At 37.8% G+C, this 21,734-nt stretch overlaps 1 protein-coding gene across 5 annotated transcripts in view; it reads left to right on the forward strand.

Annotated features, from left to right (window-relative positions):
- Nucleotides 1-18,651, forward strand: part of AGTPBP1 (ATP/GTP binding protein 1) — a 180,053-nt gene extending 161,402 nt beyond the window's left edge. For 4 of the 5 annotated variants that reach the window (XM_038526945.1, XM_038526943.1, XM_038526946.1 and 1 more), the window contains 2 exons: nt 308-468; nt 15,273-18,651. In XM_038526945.1, the coding sequence (XP_038382873.1) occupies nt 308-468; nt 15,273-15,450 (339 nt within the window). In that variant the 3' untranslated portion in view covers nt 15,451-18,651. Of the gene's footprint in view, nt 1-307; nt 469-9,418; nt 13,291-15,272 lie in introns of those variants that run through there. The other variant, XM_038526944.1, reaches the window with a different exon arrangement.
- The last annotated feature ends 3,083 nt before the right edge of the window (nt 18,652-21,734 follow it).

The raw sequence follows: 21,734 nt of genomic DNA on the forward strand, positions 1-21,734 counted from the left end.
AAAATATAATTTCACACATGAACTCCAAGAGTAATATAACCACAAAATGTTTATTTTTTTCCCAGTGTGTTAGTGAAAATAGTTTGCGTGTAATGAATGAGAATAAACATTTTAGAAATGTTTTTTTGACACTGAAAATGATCTTATATTGTTAAGACATTGTGCTTATTGGGTTTGTAGGCCCAAAGTACCTTTTAATTTTATTAATATAATTATAAATTTCGTTTATGTAATTATGAGACATAGCCAGAAGATAGCAAATACCCTAATTATAATATGAAATTATTTGGAATTGCTTTATTTCTAGGGTTTACAGATTGGTACCCGAGAGTTGGAAGAAATGGGAGCAAAATTTTGTGTCGGTCTGTTGCGTTTGAAAAGACTAACATCCCCATTGGAATATAATCTGCCTTCCGGCCTGCTTGACTTTGAAAATGACTTGATTGAATCAAACTGCAAAGTAACTAGGTAAGACATTTATTTCATTCTTTTATTATATTACAGTATACTGTTAGACTTCATTAAATTAAATAGTGGAAAGGTACAGAGATTTTGATGGTTAAGAGCAGTTTTGGAATTAATACAAGTTTAAAATCTAGGCTACATATTTATTCCAAATTGTGGTTATATTCTTCATTCTTTAAATTGATATTTGGATGAGATTGTAATGAAATATCCTTATATTTTGAATGCTATTTTTAGTGATCTTAATGGTTTACCTTTAACCCAAAAATAAGCAACGTGGTAAACAGTACTTAGATAATATCTAAATTAAGAGGACTTGGAATCAGGATTCATACTTGAGAAGAAATTTTATTTTGTTGATATCTACATACATCAAATGGCTTTCCAGGAACCTTCTGGTTGCATATATTAAGAACAGCTAATTAATTGAGTATCCCTTTAAAAATATATAAAATTTAATTATATCTGTCAAATATTATTCCCAATAATTTGCTCCCTAAATTCAGTATATAAAAAATTTGATCAGTTACAGGCTCAGATATAACTCAGTATTATAATTCATTTTTTTAAAGATTTTATTTATTCATGAGAGAGAGAGAGAGAGAGAGGCAGAGACACAGGCAGAGGGAGAAGCAGGCTCCATGCAGGGAGCCTGATGTGAGACTCAATCCCGGGACTCCAGGATCATGCCCTGGGGCCAAAGGCAGGCGCTAAACCGCTGAGCCACCCAAGAATCCCAAAATCAGTATTATAATTCTTAATCATAATACCAGGCCTTAGCATTTTATAGTTTGATGTATATGGGCAAGAATATGCTCATTTTATAGAATCTTCATGATTTTTCTTGTTAGATACTGACTTGTCATTTGTCAGTTTATATTGCTGTCTTCTGTTGGCAATTAGCTTAGGAGTGTTTTTGTTTTGTTTTAGCTTGGGAGTTTTAAATGTGGTAAAACGTTAATTAGAGCTCTATTCTTTTTAATGTAAAAGTTGAGAGAGTAATCACCTGAATTCTCTACCCCTTAATAATGGAAGTAAATATATAAAGATTGTCAGTTGTTCTGACTGGTATTTTGAAGCCTTTCTTTAAGTTATTTCATGTATTCTTTTTTCTCCCAGCTTTATTGGAGTATAATTCACAAATAAAATTGTAGTATCTTGATGCTTTGAAATACACACACACACGCACACATACATATATACATACACAGACGTTTGTAGAAAGATTGCCCCCAGTGTGTGTGTGTGAATGAATATGATCATTTCAGTTCTGCTCTTCAAATTTCAGTCGTACAGTCTAGTATTATCAGCTGTAGTCACCATGTTATATACATTATTTCCTCAGACCTTATTCATCTCAAGGCTGAAAGTTTGTACCCTTTTACCAATCTCCATTTTTCCCTATACCCCTGGCAGCCACTTTGCTACTCTCTTCAATCTACCATCATATAGTATAACACCCAGTGCTCATCCCATCAAGTGCCCTCCTCACTGCCCATCACCCAGCCACCCTATCTCCCTCACCCTTCTCCCCTTCTGCAACCCTTTGTTTCACAGAGTTAGGAGTCTCTCGTGGTTTGTCTTCTTCTCTAATTTTTTCCCACTCAGTTTCTCTCCTTTCCCTTTATAGTCCACTTCACTATTTCTTATATAAAGGATTTTCTTTTTAAAGGCTGAATGATATTTCCTTGTATATTTGTATATTACATTTTCTTTATTCATCCATTGATGGACACTTTACTTAGGTTGTTTTGATACTTTGACTATTACAACTAATACTGCTTTGAACATGGGAGTGCAGATATTTCTTTAATAGCTAATGATTTCATTTCCTTTGGATATATATCCAGAAATGGCATTGCTGGATCATATGGCAGTTCTATTTTTAATTTCTTGAGGAACCTCCATACTGTTTTCCATAGTGACTGTACTAATCTACGTGGCAAGCAGCAGTGTATAATTGAGCACTTTTTCATATACCTATTGGTCATTTGTATGTTTTCTTGGAAAAAAAGGCATGTATTTAGGTCTTTTTCCCATTTTTAAAAGTTGGGTTATTTGGGGTTTTGTTTTTGGTTTTTTTTTTTTTTTTTTTTTTTTTTTGCTTTTGACTTCTTATGTATGTTTTCTATTAACCCCTTATCAGATATGTGGTTTGCAAATATTTTCTCCCATTCCATAGGCTGTCTTTTATTTTATTGATGGTTTTCTTTGCTGTACAAACACTTTTAGTTTGATATGGACTTGTTTTTGCTTTTATTGCCTTTGGTTTTAGTGTCAAAAAAGAAATGATTGCTAAGCCCAGTGTCAAAAGAGTTTACTCTCTGTGTTTTCTTCTAGGAGTTTTGTGATATCGTATCTTACTTTCTAGTCATTAATATGTTTTGAGTTGCTATTTGTATATGGTATAAGATTCCAGGAGTCTAGTTTTACTCTTTTGCATGTGTCTGTCAAGTTTTCCCAGCACCATTTAATGAAGAGGTTGTCCTTTCTCAATGCATATTCTTGATCCCTTTGTCAAAAATTAATTGGCCATATATGCAGGGGTTTATTTCTGGGCTGTATTCTGTTCATTGATCTATGTATCTGTTTTTATGCCAGCACCATGCTGTTTTGATCACTATAGCTTGCAGGAAGTGTGATGCCTCCACCTTTGTTGTTCTTTTTCAAGATTGCTTTGGCTATTCAGGGTCTTTTGTAGTTTGTTTCTTTGAAAAATGCCATTGACATTTGGAATCCCTATTCCATTAAATCTGTACATTGCTCTTGGTAGTTTGGGCATTTTAACAACATTAGTTCTTCTAATTCTTGAGCACAGACTATTTTTCTATTTATTTGTATCTTTTTTAGTTTCTTTTATCACTGTCTTACAGTATAGATCTTCCACCTCCTTGGATAACTTATTCTTGTTTTACTTATTTATTTTGCTGCTGTAGTAAATGGGGTTGTTTTAATTTCTATTTTCATAATTCATTGTGGATGTATAGAAATGCAAATTTTTTGTTTATTTTGTTTCTTGCATCATTACTGAAATTGCTCATTATATCTAACACCTTTTAAATGACATTTTTATGGTATCTATATACAATGTCATCTGCACCTAGAGAAAATTTTACTTCTTTCTTTCTGATTTTGATGCCCTTTATAATCCTTATTCTTGCCTAGTTGCTCTGGCTTGGGTTACCAGTACTAGGTTAAATAAAAGTGGTGAGAATGGGCATTCTTGTGTTTCTGATCTTAAAGGAGCTTAAGCATTTTGTCACTGGGTATGATGTTAGCTATGGGCTTGTAACATACCAACTTTATTATGTGGAACTGTGTGTCCTTTTTACCTAGTTTGTTGAGAGTTTTTATCATGAATGGATGTTGAATTTTGTCAGATATTTTTTCTGCCTCTATTGAGATGAATGCATGATTTTTATTCTTCATTTTGTCAATGTGGTGTATCACATGGATTGGTTTGCAAATGTTGAACCATCCTTGTATGCCAGAGATGAATCCCCCTTGACTATGGTATGTGTTTGATCCTTTTGTCGTATTGTTGAATTCAATTTCCTAATATTTTATTGGGGATTTTTGCATCTAAATTCGTCAAGGATATTGGCCTGTAATTTGCTTTTTTTGAGTGCCCTTGTCTGGCGTTTGTATCAGGGTAATGCTGGCTTTGTAAAATGAGTTTGGAAGTGAAGTGTTCCTTCTTATGTTTTGAAGAATAAGAGTTTGAAAAGGATTGATATATTATTATTCTTTAAATGTTTTGTAGAATTCATCAGTGAAGCTATCTGGTCATGGACTTTTCTTTGTTGGGAGATTTTTGATTACTGATTCCATCTGGTCTAACATGTAGTTTAATTCTAATGTTTTCTTATTGATTTTCTGTCTGGATGATCTATCCATGTTGGAAGTGGGTATTTGAAGTCTCCTGCTAGTATTGCATTTCTCTGTATTTCCTTCTTTAAATTTTCTATATTTGCTTTATATAATATGTGCTTTTATGTTAAGTGCATAGGTATTTTATAACTATTATAGCCTCTTGATTAATTGACACTTTTATCATTATATAATGACCTTCTTTTTCTTTCTTTTTTTCCCCTGATGTAAGTACAGCTGCCCCCTGCTGTCTTTTGGTTTCTATTTTATTGATTATCTTTTTCTATAACTTCACTTTTAGCCTATGTGTGTCCTTAAAGCTGAGGTGTATTTCTTAGAGGGAACATACAGTTGGGTGTTATTTGGTTTTCTTAAATCCATTCAGCCACTCTGTTTTTTGATTGACGAATTTAGGCCATTTATATGTAAAGCAATTATTGATAGGTATAAGCCTACTGTTGGCATTTTGTTCATTGTTTTCTGGTTGTTTTGTAATATTTTTGTTCCTTCCTTTTTTGCTTGCTTCCTTTGTGATTTTATGATTTTCTGTAATGGTATGCTTTGATTTCTTTATCTTTTGTGTGTCTAATAGAGGTTTTTGTGTTGTGGTTACCATGAGGTTTACATAAGATATATTTATAACAGCTTATTTTAAGCTGATAATTACTTAACTTCAAATACATACCATAGCTCCCCTTTTCCCACATTTTGTTTTTGATGTCACAATTTGCATCTTTTTACATTGTATATTCATTAACAAATTACTACAGTTATTTTTAATACTTTTGTCTCTTAACTTTCATACTATATTTATAAATGATCTGCCCATTCCGTGGAAACATTATAGTACTTTGAATTAAATTTAAATTTGCCTTAGCAGTGAGTTTTATATTTTCACTTGTTTTTGTTATTATCATTCTTTCATTTGAGCTTGAAAAACTCCCTTTAACATTTTTTTTAAGGTAAGGTGATGAACTCCTTAGCTTTTTTTGTCTGGAAAATTCTTTATTTCTCCTTTAGTTCTGAACGACAACTTTGCTGGGTAAAGTATTCTTAGTTGACCATGTGTTTATTTTTTATCCCTTTGAAGGTATCTTCTCACTCCCTTCTAGCCTGCAAGATTTCTGCTGAAAAAAATCTGATAATAGTCTTATGTGGGTTCTTATGTATGTAACAAGTTGTCTTCTCTTGCTACTTTAAAGATTTTCCTTCTCTTTAACTTTGGCACTTTAATTATAATGTGTCTTGGTGTGAGTCTCTTTGGGTCTTCGTAAATCTGGATGTCTGATGTCTTTTTTCCCCAGGTTAGGGAAATTTTCAGCCATTATTTCTTTGAATAAGCTTTTGGTCCCTTTATCTGTCCTTCTGGGACTTCTATAATGAATAAATTGATTTGTTCCTTTGTGTCCCATAAGTCCCTTAAGTAATTTTCACTCTTTATTCTTTCTTTTGCTCCTCTGTTGGATGAGTTCCACTGCCCTTTTGGAGTTCACTGATTCTTTCTTCCATTTGATGTAGTGTGCTGTTGAACCCTCTATTGAGTTTTTAAGTTCAGTTATTGTATTCTTCAGTTCTACGATTTCTATTCAGTCTTTTAAAAATATTTTGTCTCTTTGTTGAAATTCTCACTTTGTTCATGCATTGCTATCCTGACTTTGTTGAAAATCTTTATGACTATTATTTTGAATTCTGTATCGTGTAAATCACTTGCCTGCATTCTTTTGAGATCTATTTCTAGATATCTATTTTGTTCTTTTGTTTGGAATATAGTCCTTTGTTTCTTCATTTTCCATGATTCTCTGTTTTAGTTTCTGCACATTAGATGAAATAGCCATCTCTCCCAACCTTGGCAGAATGCTCTTATGTAAGAGAGAAATCTCATTGATCAGCCTGGCTTGAGGTCCTAGTTGTGTGTCAGACTTTTGTGATTGCCCAAGCCTATTTCTTTGTTCTTAGTGGCTCCTAGTAGTTGAGGGTGCCAGATCACAGTAGTATCCCAAAAAGGAGGATCATAGTCAGCACCTAGATGGAGGGTATTTAGAAGCTGGATCCTCTAGCAGCAGCTGGAAAAGTATATAGTTAAGCCCCTTCCAGGGAAAAGCTGAAAGATGGATGTTTTTGCCTATTTCTTCTGTGCTAGCCTGAGTATAAGCTGTAGGAGATGCTTCTGTGGCTAAGAGCTGTTTCTTTCTTTTTTTTTTTTTTTTAATTTATTTATGATAGTCACAGAGAGAGAGAGAGAGAGAGAGAGGCAGAGACACAGGCAGAGGGAGAAGCAGGCTCCATGCACCGGGAGCCCGACGTGGGATTCGATCCCGGGTCTTCAGGATCGCGCCCTGGGCCAAAGGCAGGCGCCAAACCGCTGCGCCACCCAGGGATCCCGAGCTGTTTCATTCTTTGTTACAGTACAATGGGACTCATGAATGCAAGACCTTCGTGCTGCTAGAGCCAGGCTATTTGTAGGTCCATCTCTTCATGGCAGCCATGAAAGCTGAGGTGCCAGATGTGTATACAGTCTCCTTTCAGGGTGATATGAGTAACTTTGGTTATTGGAGCACCCTGCAGGGAGAAGGTAGGATATGTATCTGCTGGCTTCCCTACTCTTTGAAGAGGATGGCAGCCCACAGTGCCTGCTAAATTAGAAGTGTGGCCCTCGGACTGCAGCTTTTAAAATATGCAGATAAAACTGTTTCATGGAAAGACTGAGTGATGAGCAGTTTTGCCTGTTTCCCTGGGTGGTGGGAAGTATTGGCTTCTACATACCAGTTAAGACTTGCTTCTTTGTTTATTATAGCTTTGTGGATTCCAGGGACACAAGTCCTGTTGACTGTCAGAGCTAAGTGTATTTTTTCTAACCAACCTTTCATTCACCCATGCTTTCTTTAGCTGGGTCTAATCTGATGTGAAATTTATCTTTTTACTTCTTAATTGTAGTTAATTAGGGGGATTTGGGGAAAAAAGCTCTTGAGGGGCACTGGGGGATGATTTTTTAAAAATTTGATAAATGTTGCCTTGGGGCATAAAGTCCAGTAGCTAGCATTCTGGAGGCCCAGTAGACTTATTTTTGAGCAGATTTTCACTTACTCCCCTGACACCCATTTCTGTCTTTTGGCCCCAACTGAATAGCCTCTCTGATAATAGTCTTTAGAAAGCCATCTTTCCATCTCTCTGAACTAGGGAATAACCTAAGGAAGATGATCTGAAGGTCTAACTGCTCTTTATAAAATCTTTTAATTAATTACTCTCTTTTTAATTGCACCTTGATAATCACTATCTCCAATTCTTAGCTTTCCCCTGACTTCATAACGCAAATCAGTGTTTTCCCCCGTGGCTTCCACTGTTGTAAATACTTGAGCAAAGTGGAGGTTGGCACTCAGGCCTGTTCATTTTTCATCCATCTGCCTCCATCTTCTAACATTTTGTTGATATCTCTCCTTTGCTATTATTTCCTCTTTCAGTTTTCTTTTTCCTGTGGATTATTCTTTAAAAAAAAAAAAAAGGTAATTATTTTACAGTCATCTTCATCCCTCTTGAGATTCAGTGTGTATTTTCTGTACTTTCTTCATGCGAAGCTACTGTTTATTTGTAAAAATGTAGGAACATTTTCTTCTGAGAAAATTAAATTAATATTGTTAGAAAATGATTTGTGACACTGTTACAGGTTAGGAAGGTAGACTGTCCAGGAGGACTGCTACAAGGGGTGAATATGGTGAGGCAAGGTGGGGTTTTATAGCCTGGGAGTAGAGGGAGGGATCAGTGGATGGAAAATTGCTAAGAGAAACCATCAGTGGAAGGGAGATTCTGACTAAACCGACCTGATGGAGTCTTTGCTGAAAGCAGGCCAGGCTGATGAGATAGAGTAGGGGATTTTGATAAACCAACTCAGCAAGATTCTTGCTACAGCTAGACTAAGCAGGCAGAGCCCCTGACCAAGGACAGAGCCCAAGGTCAAGCCCTAGTTTATGAAAGAAGACTCAGAAAAGCCTGGCTCAAGTTTGGTCAAGGAGAGTCTGACAGTATAGATCATTGTGGCCAGATGTTAATGGGAATATGTATAGCAATGCAGTAAAGCTTACTGGTATTAATGTGCTTTTTTTAAATGTATAGTTTACCATTTAATTAAGCTAATCCTTAAAAACATCATTTTTGATGGCTGTGATGCCCATGCTTGAGTCTGGTGTGCATTTGTGAGTCATTTATTGCAACCATGTAGGAAATTCTTACAGCCATAATTAGATTAGAATATTTTCTAGGTAGATAAACCATGCCATGTAATTGAAGATCGTATTACCACTTCTAGTCCACTGGAAATCATAGTTGCTCATAACTGAAAATGAAGCATTTGTATTTTTGTGCTAAGTCAATGAAATATTGTTGTACCCACAAATCTAGAAGAGATTAAAATTATCTAGAAAAATAAGTTGGAAACTTAATATGAAAGCTTCAGGACCCCAGGCCAGATTTAATTATAATGGATGCTTTGAGGCTTATCATGAGAGAAATAAATGATCCTTATCATTGAGATTCAGGTAGGTAGGTATGAAGTTAGTAATTGTTCATCTCTAAGACAGCTGTACAAGGAATTTGATGATTGTAGATATTTATTATTTATAAGCTGTATTCTCAGTAGCCTCTTAGAAGAATGAAGTTATTCCTCCGAGTGCCTATTTGAGAGTTCAAAGTAAGAATATAGTATATCAGAATAAAGACGAATACATATTCCTTTGAAGAAGATTCATTCTGTCCTCTGGCAGGCAGGCTGTACAGTAGGCAGGTGGTCCTAGGTTGGCAAGGGACTGAGCTGGCTAGAGGTGAGTTTGTAAAACTTGAGAAACTTGTTTACCCTTGGTTCACCCATCCCCTCACTAAGTAGTAGCCCTCCAGAGGTCACTGTAGAAGGCCTAGGGCTTTTCCTTTCCAGCACCACAAGACTGCCTCCAGTTCCATTGTTTATTTTCTGGTTTGTTTGTTTTGCTGCTTCCTGCTTTGCTTTCAGCTGCTTGCACTGTGTATTTTAAGAATTTGTCACATGCTTCCAGAGGAGGACTGTTGGGGTCATATCTCTGCAACTCCCTTCTTTCAGGAAACTTGGCAGCTCTGAACTCCAAATTTTGCCTCCAATCCTTTGAAATTGCTGAAAGCTCTGATGACTTCTCTGCCTCTTAGCAGCTGCCCTTGCCTGGCCTTGGGTTCCTCTGGACTTTGCCCCATGCACCTTTTCTCTTGGTTGATTTTGCTTTGTATCCTTTCACTGTAATATACATCATAGCTGTTAATACAACTGTGTGCTGAATCCTGTACATCTTGCTAGTGCATCATTAAACCAGGGGTGGCCCTGGGATCCCAAACATGCACACGCATTTTGAGTTTCTGTTAAGTTCCATTATCTCTGAGATTTTCATGTTCTATTGAGAATGATCAGAGATAGATGATACTGAAGGCTGAAAGATGAATTGACCCAAGGTCTTCTATCTGGTAATTCCCAACAGAACCAGGAATTGTGTCCAGATTGACTCCAGAATTCCCCTGTAGTTTTGCTGTATCATGTATCTTCCAAGTGATGAAGCAAAATTACCACTGAGGATTGATTTCAGCTTTTGAGGCTGTCCAGCATTATTGGGAAACTTAACTATTTAGCCTTTTCATTATGTATAAGGAATGTTTTTAGATCAATAGTAAAATAAAGTCAGAGTTTAGTGACTTTTTTGAAGGCAGGTTAGTTATATTTTTGATCCAAAAAAGTATCAGTAAATTAATAACTTTCTTTCCTTTTTTAACCTCCAATAGAAATCCTCTTGTTAGAGATTCTGTACTCTGTTTGTGGGTATGTACGTGTATAGGAATGTGCAAATACTTACGTATACACTGTGGACAATTAAGACTGACAAAAATCATTACTTGTATTTTCTATAGATAATTTTGTTTGCTTTGATATTTAGTAGGTATGACATCTCTTATGAACTGGGAATCAAATTATATAAATAAAACATTTTAAAATATTTAGGCAGATAGAGATTTTTCTTTCACTTGAGACCTGATATTTCAATATAAAAAAGACATAATCAGCAAGTCACAAATTGCTGCTTATTTGAGCAATGGAATTTTTTTGTTTGTGTATCAATTTCAGAATTTCTCCCTCAGGATATCTTTATTGTGCTGTCTGAAAACAGGTAGGTTAAGCCTCAAAATTGTTGAAGAGTACAAGATTAAAGGATGGTTCTGAGTTACAAAAGTAAGGCCGTATTTTTAGTCCTGTTAGCTTGGGGCAGCCCATTGCATATTTTTTTATTATTATTATTTAAAAAAAATTTATTGGAGTTCAGTTTGCCAACATATAGCATAACACACCCAGTGCTCATCCCACCAAGTGCCCCCTTCATTGCCCATCACCCAGTCACCCCAATCCCCCATTGCGTATTTTTAGCCCTGTTAGCTTGGGGGCAGCAGCCCATTGCCTGGCCTCTTTAGGAATTGACAAAGATTAACATTTTTCTTTAACAAGGTAGGTTTTATTAATTTCATAGTAGTATTTTATATTGATACAGCTTAAGAATTTACAAATGCTTTCACTTACTACCTAAATGGAGCCAAACAACTTGTGAGGTAATGAAGCTGACATGGTTATCTTTCCTTTAAACTTGAGAAAAGCTGGTGTTTGGAGAAAGTGGGTGACTTGCTCAAGATCATGCAGCTGGCTAGTGGGAGAGGAGAGGCACAGACACAATTTCTGACTCCGTATGCAGTGTTTTGCTTTTTTCATGCTTGTGGAGGTGACAGAGCTGAAGGTCTTACACCCTGGTGTCTCGGGCATCAAGTCAGCGCTGTCGCAGGTAGTCGGGCATACACTGAGGGAGACAGTGGACTTCGTAGGTTTAATTTTGCGTCGCTTACTAGTTTAACAAAATGATAGCCAGATCACTTTCTGAATCTGCGTGAAGCAGAGTTTTTTGTCATCTTTAGAAAATCAGTTGGAATTTTAAACCTTTTCTGTATCATAATGACTCCATACAGCAGAGAATTTCAACAAATTCATCCTGTGAGGAAGCGGTTTGGGCAAAGGTTTTGATATTTTTCCTGAAGCAGCCTGAGGACTAAAATGCTATTCTCGTTTAGAATAAAATGTTTCTTAGTGATTAAAACCCATAAGAGAAGGATGTGAGGGCAGGTATACATAGGCTAGCTGTTGGAGAATGAAGCAAACACAGGGCAGCAGGAGTAAACTTCTATGAAGAAAATTAGGGGGGTTAGGAAGTTGTGGGAGGAAAACGATAGTGATAGGAAATAATTAAGTGCTGATTAGAGTTTCTTTTTTTGTGATTGAATTATACATCAAAAGAAAACTTATTTTATAACTCTGGGGACAAATTACCTTAAAGTCTTTCTCTTACCTGGGGGTTACTGTGAGATATGTATATGAAGGCCTTTTGTAAGTTGTACATTGTTCAAAACAGATGTTGGAATTATTAATGAAAGTAAAGCTGAATAGCTCTGATTGGTCTTGTGCCTTAAGTTTTTTTTACATTAAGTATAACCAATGCGTTGAGGTAATACAAAAATCAATGATCTCATTGTCCCTGTGGCTTCTCATAAAGAGTTCAGCAAAGTTTGTGTAGGACCTACAATGTGTTGAGCACTCTTGGGAGATGATAGGAGGTACTGATATGGTCAGTCACAGTTCCTGACCGCAAGGTGCTTATGAGAAGACAGACCCACAAATAGATGTTTCACCTGCATGGGAGAAGTGGTCAGTCATGATGTGTGGGGCCTAAAGGGAATGCAGAGAAAGAGGTCATTTAGCCCAAGATGGGCTTTCATAAAGGAAGAACACCTGAAGATGAGACTGAGCTGCAGTTTGAAGGAAATGTTAGTCATTGGGAGGAAAAAAGGTGGGAAATCTGCCCTGACCAGAGGAAGCAATGTCAGTGAAGGTTTATGATGTAAAATGTGAGCCAGGAAGTAATTCAGAGATTGATTGGCCAGACTCGCTTACTGAGAAATGTGGTTTTCTGACTCACTGAATGGATGATGTTGGATGAGGATGAGTGGATGAGCAGAGCAGGCTCGCTGGGGAGACTGGTGAGTTGCATTGCAAACATGCATTTGGGGAATCTGAGAGATTGCCATGTGAGTCTGTTAGCAAGTGCTTGTGTACACAGTGGAACTTCAAGGGCAAAGTCAGGTTAGTATTTGGATTTGGAAGTAATTAGTATGTGAGCTTACTCAGAGAGAGCTTGTGTATAAGAGTGGGCCAGGAGAGCATTTTTCTAAGCACCTATTTTTGAGGCATACAATGGAGGATGAAGAGCATGTAATCAGCAGTGGGGAAGGACAGAGGGGAATGAAGCACACCAGAAGACAGAAGTATTGGAATTTCCACCAGTTAAGTGCAACAACAGAGAGATCTGGAAGCAATGGGCTGGAGAGTGGCACCTGTAAAACCAGTCAGAAGGTTGCTTTCAGTGGAGTGATGAGGGTTGTGATCTTCTGTTCCCATGGTCTCGGGATTCCTGCAACTTTTTGGCCCTAGGCCTACTCACCACTCTTCCCTGCCCCCAAACACACACAGGTTAGCACTGCCTGCTCCTTTGTCCTTGCTGGATGGGCTTGCTGCATTTGAGCCAGAGAGTAGACCTTCATGAGCTGAGGCTGAGAACATGACTTTGATAGGACCTGCAGAAACAGGCATCAAATATCAGGGTCAGTGTGGGTGCCAGGAACGGAATAGAGTGTGAAACCCTTCCACTCCTGGGCATCAGGATGGATGATGCCAGAACATGGATGAAGTTTGTGTCACAGTCAACATGTGAAGGAGCCAAGATCGGAAATTGACAGGCTCAGATTATTTTCTGAACATTTCTTATTATGAGATTTCTTTTAATTTCCAGGAGCTTTGCCTTCCAGGTTGTGCTTTTCGACTTAAAAAAAAAAAAAAAAAAAAAAGTGCTTATCAGTATCTGATCCTAGCATTGCTCCAAGCCTCCTTAATGTCTAGGAGCTTTTTTGGCTTGATCCTGGGCAGTTTTGTTGCTTCCAAATCATACTACTCCTGTTTCCTCAGCTTATAAGACTGTCTCCTAGCCTATAAGACTAAGCTTTTTCTTTAAACCCTTTCTCTTAGCTGATGTTGATTAATGTTCTAGTATTCAGCTGCCCATGTAACACTAGGTCCTGCTCTGACCTCAGTACACTGGCTGGGCTTCCTGTAACTGATCTCCTTTATACCAGACTATTTTCGTTGTTGGTGGTGTGGGGTGGGGTGCAGGAGTGGGTTGAAATCCTGCTGTCCATAGATCTGAACGATGCTTGCCCACTGACCCACTGCATGGATTTTTTTGTGTGTGTGTTCGTTCTCCTACCTGTTGGGAGACTCTGAGATGTTGTGAGCACACTGCTCTGGTCGTGGTGCCTTCTCGCTGTGGAGTGAACCTCTGCAGTCCTGGCTGGTTTCTCCCATCCCTGTACCAGCAGGATGCATGGCTTTTGAGCAAATCTGCCCTCTTCCTTGCATTTCCATGATCATTTCTTCTTGGTGAGACAGTCTCCAGGAAGAAAGTAAGCAAGTTTCTCCCCCTCACTTCTGTCCTTCCCCTTCCTTTGTTTTAGCTGAAGGCTACATCTAGTCTAAGAGTGTGTTCTAATAGTACTTTATGTGTGCTGCGATTCACCGTTCAGATAGGTAATAAACTCTCACATAGTCCTTCAAGCCACTTAGCTGGCTAATCGGGACTACTCCATCACAGCACAAGCTCTGAACTTTTAAAGAAGTTTGCTATATAAGGTCAAGGTGGTTTTGCAATATATTTTTAATAAGCAAGATAAAAACAATTCTAGGAAAAAAGATAATCTCACTTAATGAGTTTTGCTTTCTCTTTTCAGAAAATGAGAACTGTATAACCCATTAACTTGTCTTTCCTGCCTAAACTTTTGGTTATTTAAACCAAGCTTCATATTCAACTCCTTTCATTCTAGATGCCTAATGACATTTGTTTCTCTGCTCATTTTAACAGATTATTGTTCCCTTTTTATTGTCTGATTTTATAGCTTTTAATTGCATTCATGATGGGAAATCCTTTTGGAAGCAGGTGGAATATAAACACACATACATCTGTGTGAAATTAAGATAGTTTTGGCCACAAAATGGGGACACTGAAATGTTTCCGTAGTGTTTCACTGATAATGCTGTGTTGGGTGCACGGGTGCACACGTGTGTGTGTATAAAATCTCCCAAATGGAGAGAAATCAGAATACTGTGATTTTTTTTTTTTTAAGAGGAAAGAATATGTTACCCTGTAGTGGAAAAGTTGTCTTTATCCCAAACAACATACCTAATGAAATATTCAGAAGCACTTAGTGCTTTTAAGCAAATATCTTATTCTGTGTCCCAAGGGCAAGTAATGAATCGGGTGTGGAGTGTTCACTTGTTTTTCATTTTTTTTCTTGACCAGTGGAAACTAAGAGGAAGAGTATATGGGCTGTTTTATGGCAAATAATCATTATATAGACTTAGAACAAGTGGTCTTAGTGTTTAAATACCACCAGTTTCTTATGACAGATGGATTAATAAGATAAATAAAAATAAAGCTTATTAAAATGGTCTGTTCCTTTTCAGTGATTAAGATAGAACTTTTAACCCTGAAAATTGATGAAGCCCTTCAAAAAAGCAACCTAATAGGGGAGTTTCTTGTATTTTATAGCTATCTAATTGTAGGGTGTATGTTGACAGTCTTGTCATATAATTAATGCTTAGCATCTCACCCTTTATGGTCTCAAGTGTTAAAAATCTCCTAACGTGTTCATTTGGATAACATTTCCTTAAAGGTAATGTAAACTACTTACTTTATTTTGAAATCAGAGTTAACCCAATGCGGTCACATGACCTTATATTAGAACCTTAGGATCTAATGAAGTCTCGTGTGCTCTATATGCTCTGGCCACAGCCCTACCACTTATGTTTTGGATGAAGATGAGCCTCGATTCCTTGAAGAAGTGGATTACAGTGCAGAAAGTAATGACGACTTAGATACTGAATTGGTGGAAAACGCAGGAGATTATGAACCTTCTGCTCAGGAAGAAGTACTTTCTGACTCTGAATTATCAAGAACATACCTACCTTAAGCCTTCTGCCATCTCTTGTTAAGTGCAAAAAAGAAAGGAAATATCTCGATTTTCTTACACAGGAAGTTTGAGAGAAATGAGTTAATAGCTGACTCAAAAAAGAAATAAAGTAACTTAGGCCTGTTTGGTTTCAACACAATAAATATATTATTAATTCATGATAAAATTGGCACTTGTTTTATTTTAGATATTCAGTGCACTTGATACAGCATTGAATGATCAAATATTGGATTTACTTTTTTTTAAAAAAAGAAGCTGAGTATCATTGCATGAATTTTTATCTTCTTATGGTTATATCCTGCATCAAATGGATACATTTTGACGTGTGTCAGAATATAAAATCTGAATTCTAGAGTTGTCGGAAATCCCAAGTTGTTGAAAACGAATACATATGTACATGGATTTCTCTAGCTGTGTGACTATGTAGGGTGGGTAGATATTGAAGATAAGACTGTCCTTCAGAATCATGTTAACTGTGGACTTGTGACTGAAATAACCCAGAGTTTGCTTTGAAAGCATTACATTCTCTACTTACAAATTAAATAAAAGCTATATTAAATGTTGAATTCATTTTGTCATCCTTTTTAACCAGCACAGATTATTTGGTTTATAGAGTCTTTGTGAGAATATTATAAAAATCCAACATCTGAACACATTGATAAAAATTTAAAAAAAACAAAAAAAAAACCTTAATTTACTAGTGTTAGGTTTTTTCTGGTGTGGGTATACCTCTACTTGTCATAAAAGATAGCTCTTTTCTCTATAACTATGTCGCTTGGATGCACCTGAAGTGTTTACTACTATAGTCAGTTTGTTAAGCTTGAAAAATGCAGTGAGGTTACAATCCAGTGTTAAGTGTGTATCTGTATATTATGCGTATTTAGCATTTCCTGAGCTGTGTGATGCTGTTAGACTTGCTGATGGGATGTCACCTAGGGCGTGCTGACCCTGGCGTTTGTGTCTAGGTGACTGCGATAATTGTAAGCCACTTCTTGCAGTGGCACCTTTCTGGTTTAAACTGGCCTGCTGCAAGAATGACTTTGTCTTATATGGAATAAAACTAGTTCAGTGACTTTGGATAAGTGCCCTATGAACTAAGTTTCTGTTGTAATAAAATAAATCCAAAAGAAATACCTCATTAACAGATTCTTGCCAGGACTCTGGTGCTTCAGTTTGGGTACATTATCTTCGCTTATTCCTGATTAGAATTTTTTTAATCTTTTTTTTTAAACCTACAGTAATGGAAAAGATAAAAGTGTATTTCAAGTTTTTGCATTTTCCAAATCAGTGGCTTTCACACTATCATTTGAAGCATTTTATCCATCATGTAACTTCTTTTTGATGTCCTAGGAGCTATGTTTGAAAACATGTATGGGGCAATTGATAGAGTTCTTTTTTGCTTAGTAGCCTAATTCTTATTAATCTCAGAAAACAAAGACTAGATTGTGAGGCTTGCCAGTCCTCTTAGTGTTTGGTGAGCTAATTTGGGAAAGATCAGGATACTTTAGCAAGGTAAAATATTACTTATTTAATAATTTATCTAATTCATAAAGTTATTTATTTGTATTTGTATATTTCATATATAAAATAATTGCATATTTAATTGTGACTTTTTCAGAGAGTGGATTATGGAATCACCATGTCTGGATGTAAATTTTTCTTGATTCTTATAAAACTCGAAATTAAAACCCAAGGTATCCATGTATGAGAAGCAATTATAGTTACTATAATGTGCAGATAACTGAGAGCTTCAATTTATTATGTTGCAGTGTAAAAATCCCTTACCATGTACTTCTGTAATATTTCATGTTGATGAAGTACATCTTTTAGTATGTTACAAACCCGAATATGCCTTTTATTATATAATTATTCACAAGGTTGAAGAGAAAGTCTTTATAGTTAGGAAATGATTTTTTCCTTAATAAATAGCTTTGGAAAAATAATTTAAAATCCTAAGTTTCCTAATTAGCGGACAAAAGTGTCATTGGCTATTAAAAGCTACATTGCCCCCCAGTTTTTCTCTCTATGGCTTTTTCTTTTCAGGATTTTTTTTTCTTTTTAAAGATTTTTATTTTATTTATTCATAGAGACAGAGAGAGAGAGGCAGAGACACAGGCAGAGGGAGAAGCAGGCACCACACAGAGAGCCCGACGTGGGACTCAATCCCGGGTCTCCAGGATCACGCCCCGGGCTGCAGGCGGCGCTAAACCGCTGCACCACCGGGGCTGCCCTCTTTTAGGATTTTCAAAGAATGATTGAGATACCTTCAAGGCCATAATCCTGAAAAAGTAATGTGTAGCTGATAGACTGAGTCTAACGATAGAGTTTAGATTTATTTAATTTGCCTTGTATTTGGAACTGTAAATTTCTTAAATGTGATTTTGATCTGATCCAGTGGTTCTCATATGGTGTTGTATGCATCAGATTCACCTGGAGGACTTGCTTCTCAAAACAGAGATAGCTGATAACCATGTGGACCTGGGGAGGCCCCAGATGTGCATTTCTTAAAAATCCTCAGGTGGTAACGCAGCAGGAGCCATGCTAGGAGAACCACTGTATGATCTTATGTGCTCTTCCAGCCCCTGGATTCCTAGGAATCCCGGGACCTGTGAACTGGAAATTGGCACTGGGGATGGTTTAGATCAAACTGAGGTGTAGAATCAAGAAAATAGACACACGGAGGTGGAGCGAGGTCCCTAGGGTTTCAGCCCAGGTCTGCAGAACCTAGCCTCATGTTCTTGCCATAAAAGGAGATGCCGTCCTTGGCTTTTTCCTGAACAGTAAGCAATATAAAAAGCTTAAGCGATCTCTGGAGTTTGTGGATAAATTCCACATTGAGTTCAGGCAAGGCAGAATGCAAAAACCTGTGGTTCACATCGGCATTCTCTGTGTTGCCGTCCTCGTGTTGTTTGAAGACCGGCTTTTGTCCTGCCCTAAGTATCTTTCTTACTCAGCTCCTGCCACGTCTGCCAGTGCTGTGTGGTGCTTAGAAACACGGACGGTTGTTTGATTCCTGATTACAAATGAGTAACCTGGAGTTCCGCTTCAGATAGCACACTAACAGCAATGAATATGTACTTCTACAAATATCCAAGTGAAGATGACCATATTATTATAAGCACTGAAATGGATAATATAATAAATGTACTAATGGAATTGTCTTTGTGCATGATCCAGAAATAAATGACACTAATGAAACCATAAGTGTATCTTTAAAATCCTTTGGTTTTCCTATCCATATTTTGTTATAGAACATTAATTGAAAATCCATGAATTCAAAAAAAAAAAGAAAAGAAAGAAAATCCATGAATTCAGTGAATCAACTGCATACAAACCCTAAAGTGTCTCCATTCAGAAGAACCTGGTGAAGCAGTATTTCAACTGAAAGACCATTCTACTTTATCCAATAGAATGTTCTTATTAATACTAAGTATTTCTCTGGCTAAGGCACATTTGAATTCCTGCACAGAAAAAGGGAAACTCGGAAGAAAGTCTCCTTTTCTTCATGAGAATTCGCATTTTGAGGGTTGAGTTCCTGGAATGTCAAATTTCAGTAGTTTTCCACTTAACTCTTAACTCTGTGGGGCTGACCATTACCTGACCAGTAACTGAGACCTGTCTCCCCTCCTTCCACCTCATAGCCTCCTCATACTTCAAGCCCTTTTAATCTCATGGCACCCTCTATCAGCTCTTAGGCTTCAGAGCGAGGCTGGTTATTGGGGCCATTGAGTAATTAAACTTCTCGTTTTGAGGTTGATGGAGAGGCAGGACCTAAATCCAAATGAACGAGCCCCCTGTACTGGTGCTTGGGGCCTTTTGTAGGCCAGCCAGGGTAACATTCTGGCATCTGGGACGCAGCTGACGCTGCCGAGAACCGAAGTGACCCGGTGACCTGTGGCTGTGGGGTTGCACGCAGGCCTCCTCACAAGCCCCTGCTGAGTGGAAGTGGACTCGTGGGGCCCTCCTAACTGTAGACCCACACAACACGGAAGCGCTGACAAGACTTAGCTCCAGGTACTCAGGAAAGTTCACCTTTGTAGTAAGTAACTAATGTGAGCCTGTCCCTTTCCAAGATGTCATGAGAGGATGCCACACGAGAGTGAGGTGAGCAGTAACAAAAATCTGGTCAGCGGAGTCATGATGCTGGTAAAGAGCTTCGATAAATGGCAGGTGGGGAGAAACTGGGAGACACGGATGCTTGTTGAAAATTAAAATAGAAAAGGCTAGCGTTTAACAATTACAAGTCAAGTCTGCACTTTTGACAGTAGATGGGCTTCTTTGTAGTGTTTCCTCTGACAGTGAATGTAATGAGGGAATTTTAAGTCGGGAAACTTCTCTTCATGTTCAGTGCTAAATACTGAACCAAAGCTACATACTCTCTACAGTGTCAGGACTCTTACCATTTATATTTTCTTCCATGTCTGTAGGATTGCTTTTTCTCCTGTTTTCCTCATATTAATGCCTAGAAATGTTTGACATTTTATCTATTTTTCTTTTCAAATGTGGGCACTTGAAACACAGTGAACGAATTGTAGGATTTCATATAAAAAGATAAATTTAAAAATCTGAAAATAACCCGTTTAAAGCCTTATAATTTGTATTTAATGTAGAGAGAGGAGTGTCTAGTGCATAGCTACCCTTCTCAGCCTTTATTTCTCCTCCTGAATGGCTGCAGAAGATTAAAAAATAGCAGAAACTAAACCACCATTCTCACACTTGTGAAAATCCAGATCTGCTTACAGGATGAAGTGGACACATACATGTTTGCTTCCTGGTGACCCGTTCTCCCCTTGTCCTAACCCGTGTTCTGAGGTCAGTATCTTTCACCGAAACTTCAGGAGCGCGGCACATGACCCGAACCCAAACAGCAAATGTCAGGACTTGGGATGGTAGTGCTAGAACAGGGGCCCTTCCTTGAGAAGGAAAGATATATATAGCTGGCCGCTGCTGGCCTCCACGCAACCCCGAGAGGAGACCACTCCCAAGACAAGCCAGTGTTGAAGGAACAGAGCCAGAACATTGAGAGGAACTGGGTCTTTTTTATCATTTGAGCCCTGTATCAAGCTTTATGTGAAACCTTGAATTGGGCAATTATATTTGTTCAAGCTATTTAAACTGAATTTTACTGGTAAAAGTACGTCTTACACAGGTCTCCGAAACCTGTGTGAAAAACCAGCAACCTTTAGTGTCCATCCTCGAAGGGTGGCTCAGAGCACACATCCTGAGTGAGTTAAAAGGAAGAAATGAATTATTTTACCCAAATGGACACTCCGGACAGGCAAAAACAGCTGTCCTCTCACACATGTCAAACTGTCTTTTATATCTACTGGGCCAGAAGTGAGCCGTTCTGTCATCCTGCTCTAAACTCAGGAATTTTTTCCTCCAATTAGGAAACTTGGTTTGTTCAGAAGCAGTATTATTCTAAGAGCTGACTTTTCAGCATCTTGAAAGTTCTCTGTTATAGTAATGGAGAACACAAATGTGAGACACTGATATTGAGAGGGAGCACCTCTGTAATGGTGCATCACAAGAACAAGACAGACCCAGAGTGCAAGCTGAGAGGGATCAGAGATCCCTTTGTTGAATTTTATCAGTTAGACCAATGAGCAAATATAATGGGCTGAGGTTTAAGTATTATTTAGTTCTCAGTCTCAAAGCTATTTTCATCCCCCCACTGATTGGAACTACAAATCCCTGCCTTACATGCACACAGGATTCACATATAAAGAACATGTATATATAATAGCCCTTGAAAGTTTATGAAGTGCTTTCCTGAGCATCGCAAAAACACTATTAATAAGCAGGAATCATTAGTATTTCCACTGCCTGCGTGCAGCTTAGAAGGCGTACGCCCCACCCAGACCAGCGGGCCTGTGGCAGAGCAAGGACTCCCGCCCGAGCCTTGGGCCCCTCTGCTGGCGGCCCTGTGCTCCTTCTCACGTGCAGCCAACCCATGGCGTGTGCTGTCTCTGCAAGTGACTTAGATAAACTCCTTGATGATTTTGAAAACATGCAACGATTTTATCACTACACGCCACAGGCCCCTACGGAGGGCAGGCACGGTTAATCCTGACAGTATCTAATGTGTGTTGAGCACTCTCCTGGGTGCCTATGAAAATGATCTTGATAGAAACATTTTCTCATATTTTCCAAATCACTCTTTTTATGGATGGTTAGATAGAAGATGGTACATCCAGTTTTTGTGTCTAACCATTTTATTTAATTTTTTAGAACATTTTATGTTTAACAAAATAGGTAATGGTTTAGTACAAGCTTTTCTCTGT

This window comes from Canis lupus, chromosome 1 (assembly GCF_011100685.1).
Source record: "Canis lupus familiaris isolate Mischka breed German Shepherd chromosome 1, alternate assembly UU_Cfam_GSD_1.0, whole genome shotgun sequence".
In the NCBI taxonomy this organism is placed as follows: domain Eukaryota; kingdom Metazoa; phylum Chordata; class Mammalia; order Carnivora; family Canidae; genus Canis; species Canis lupus.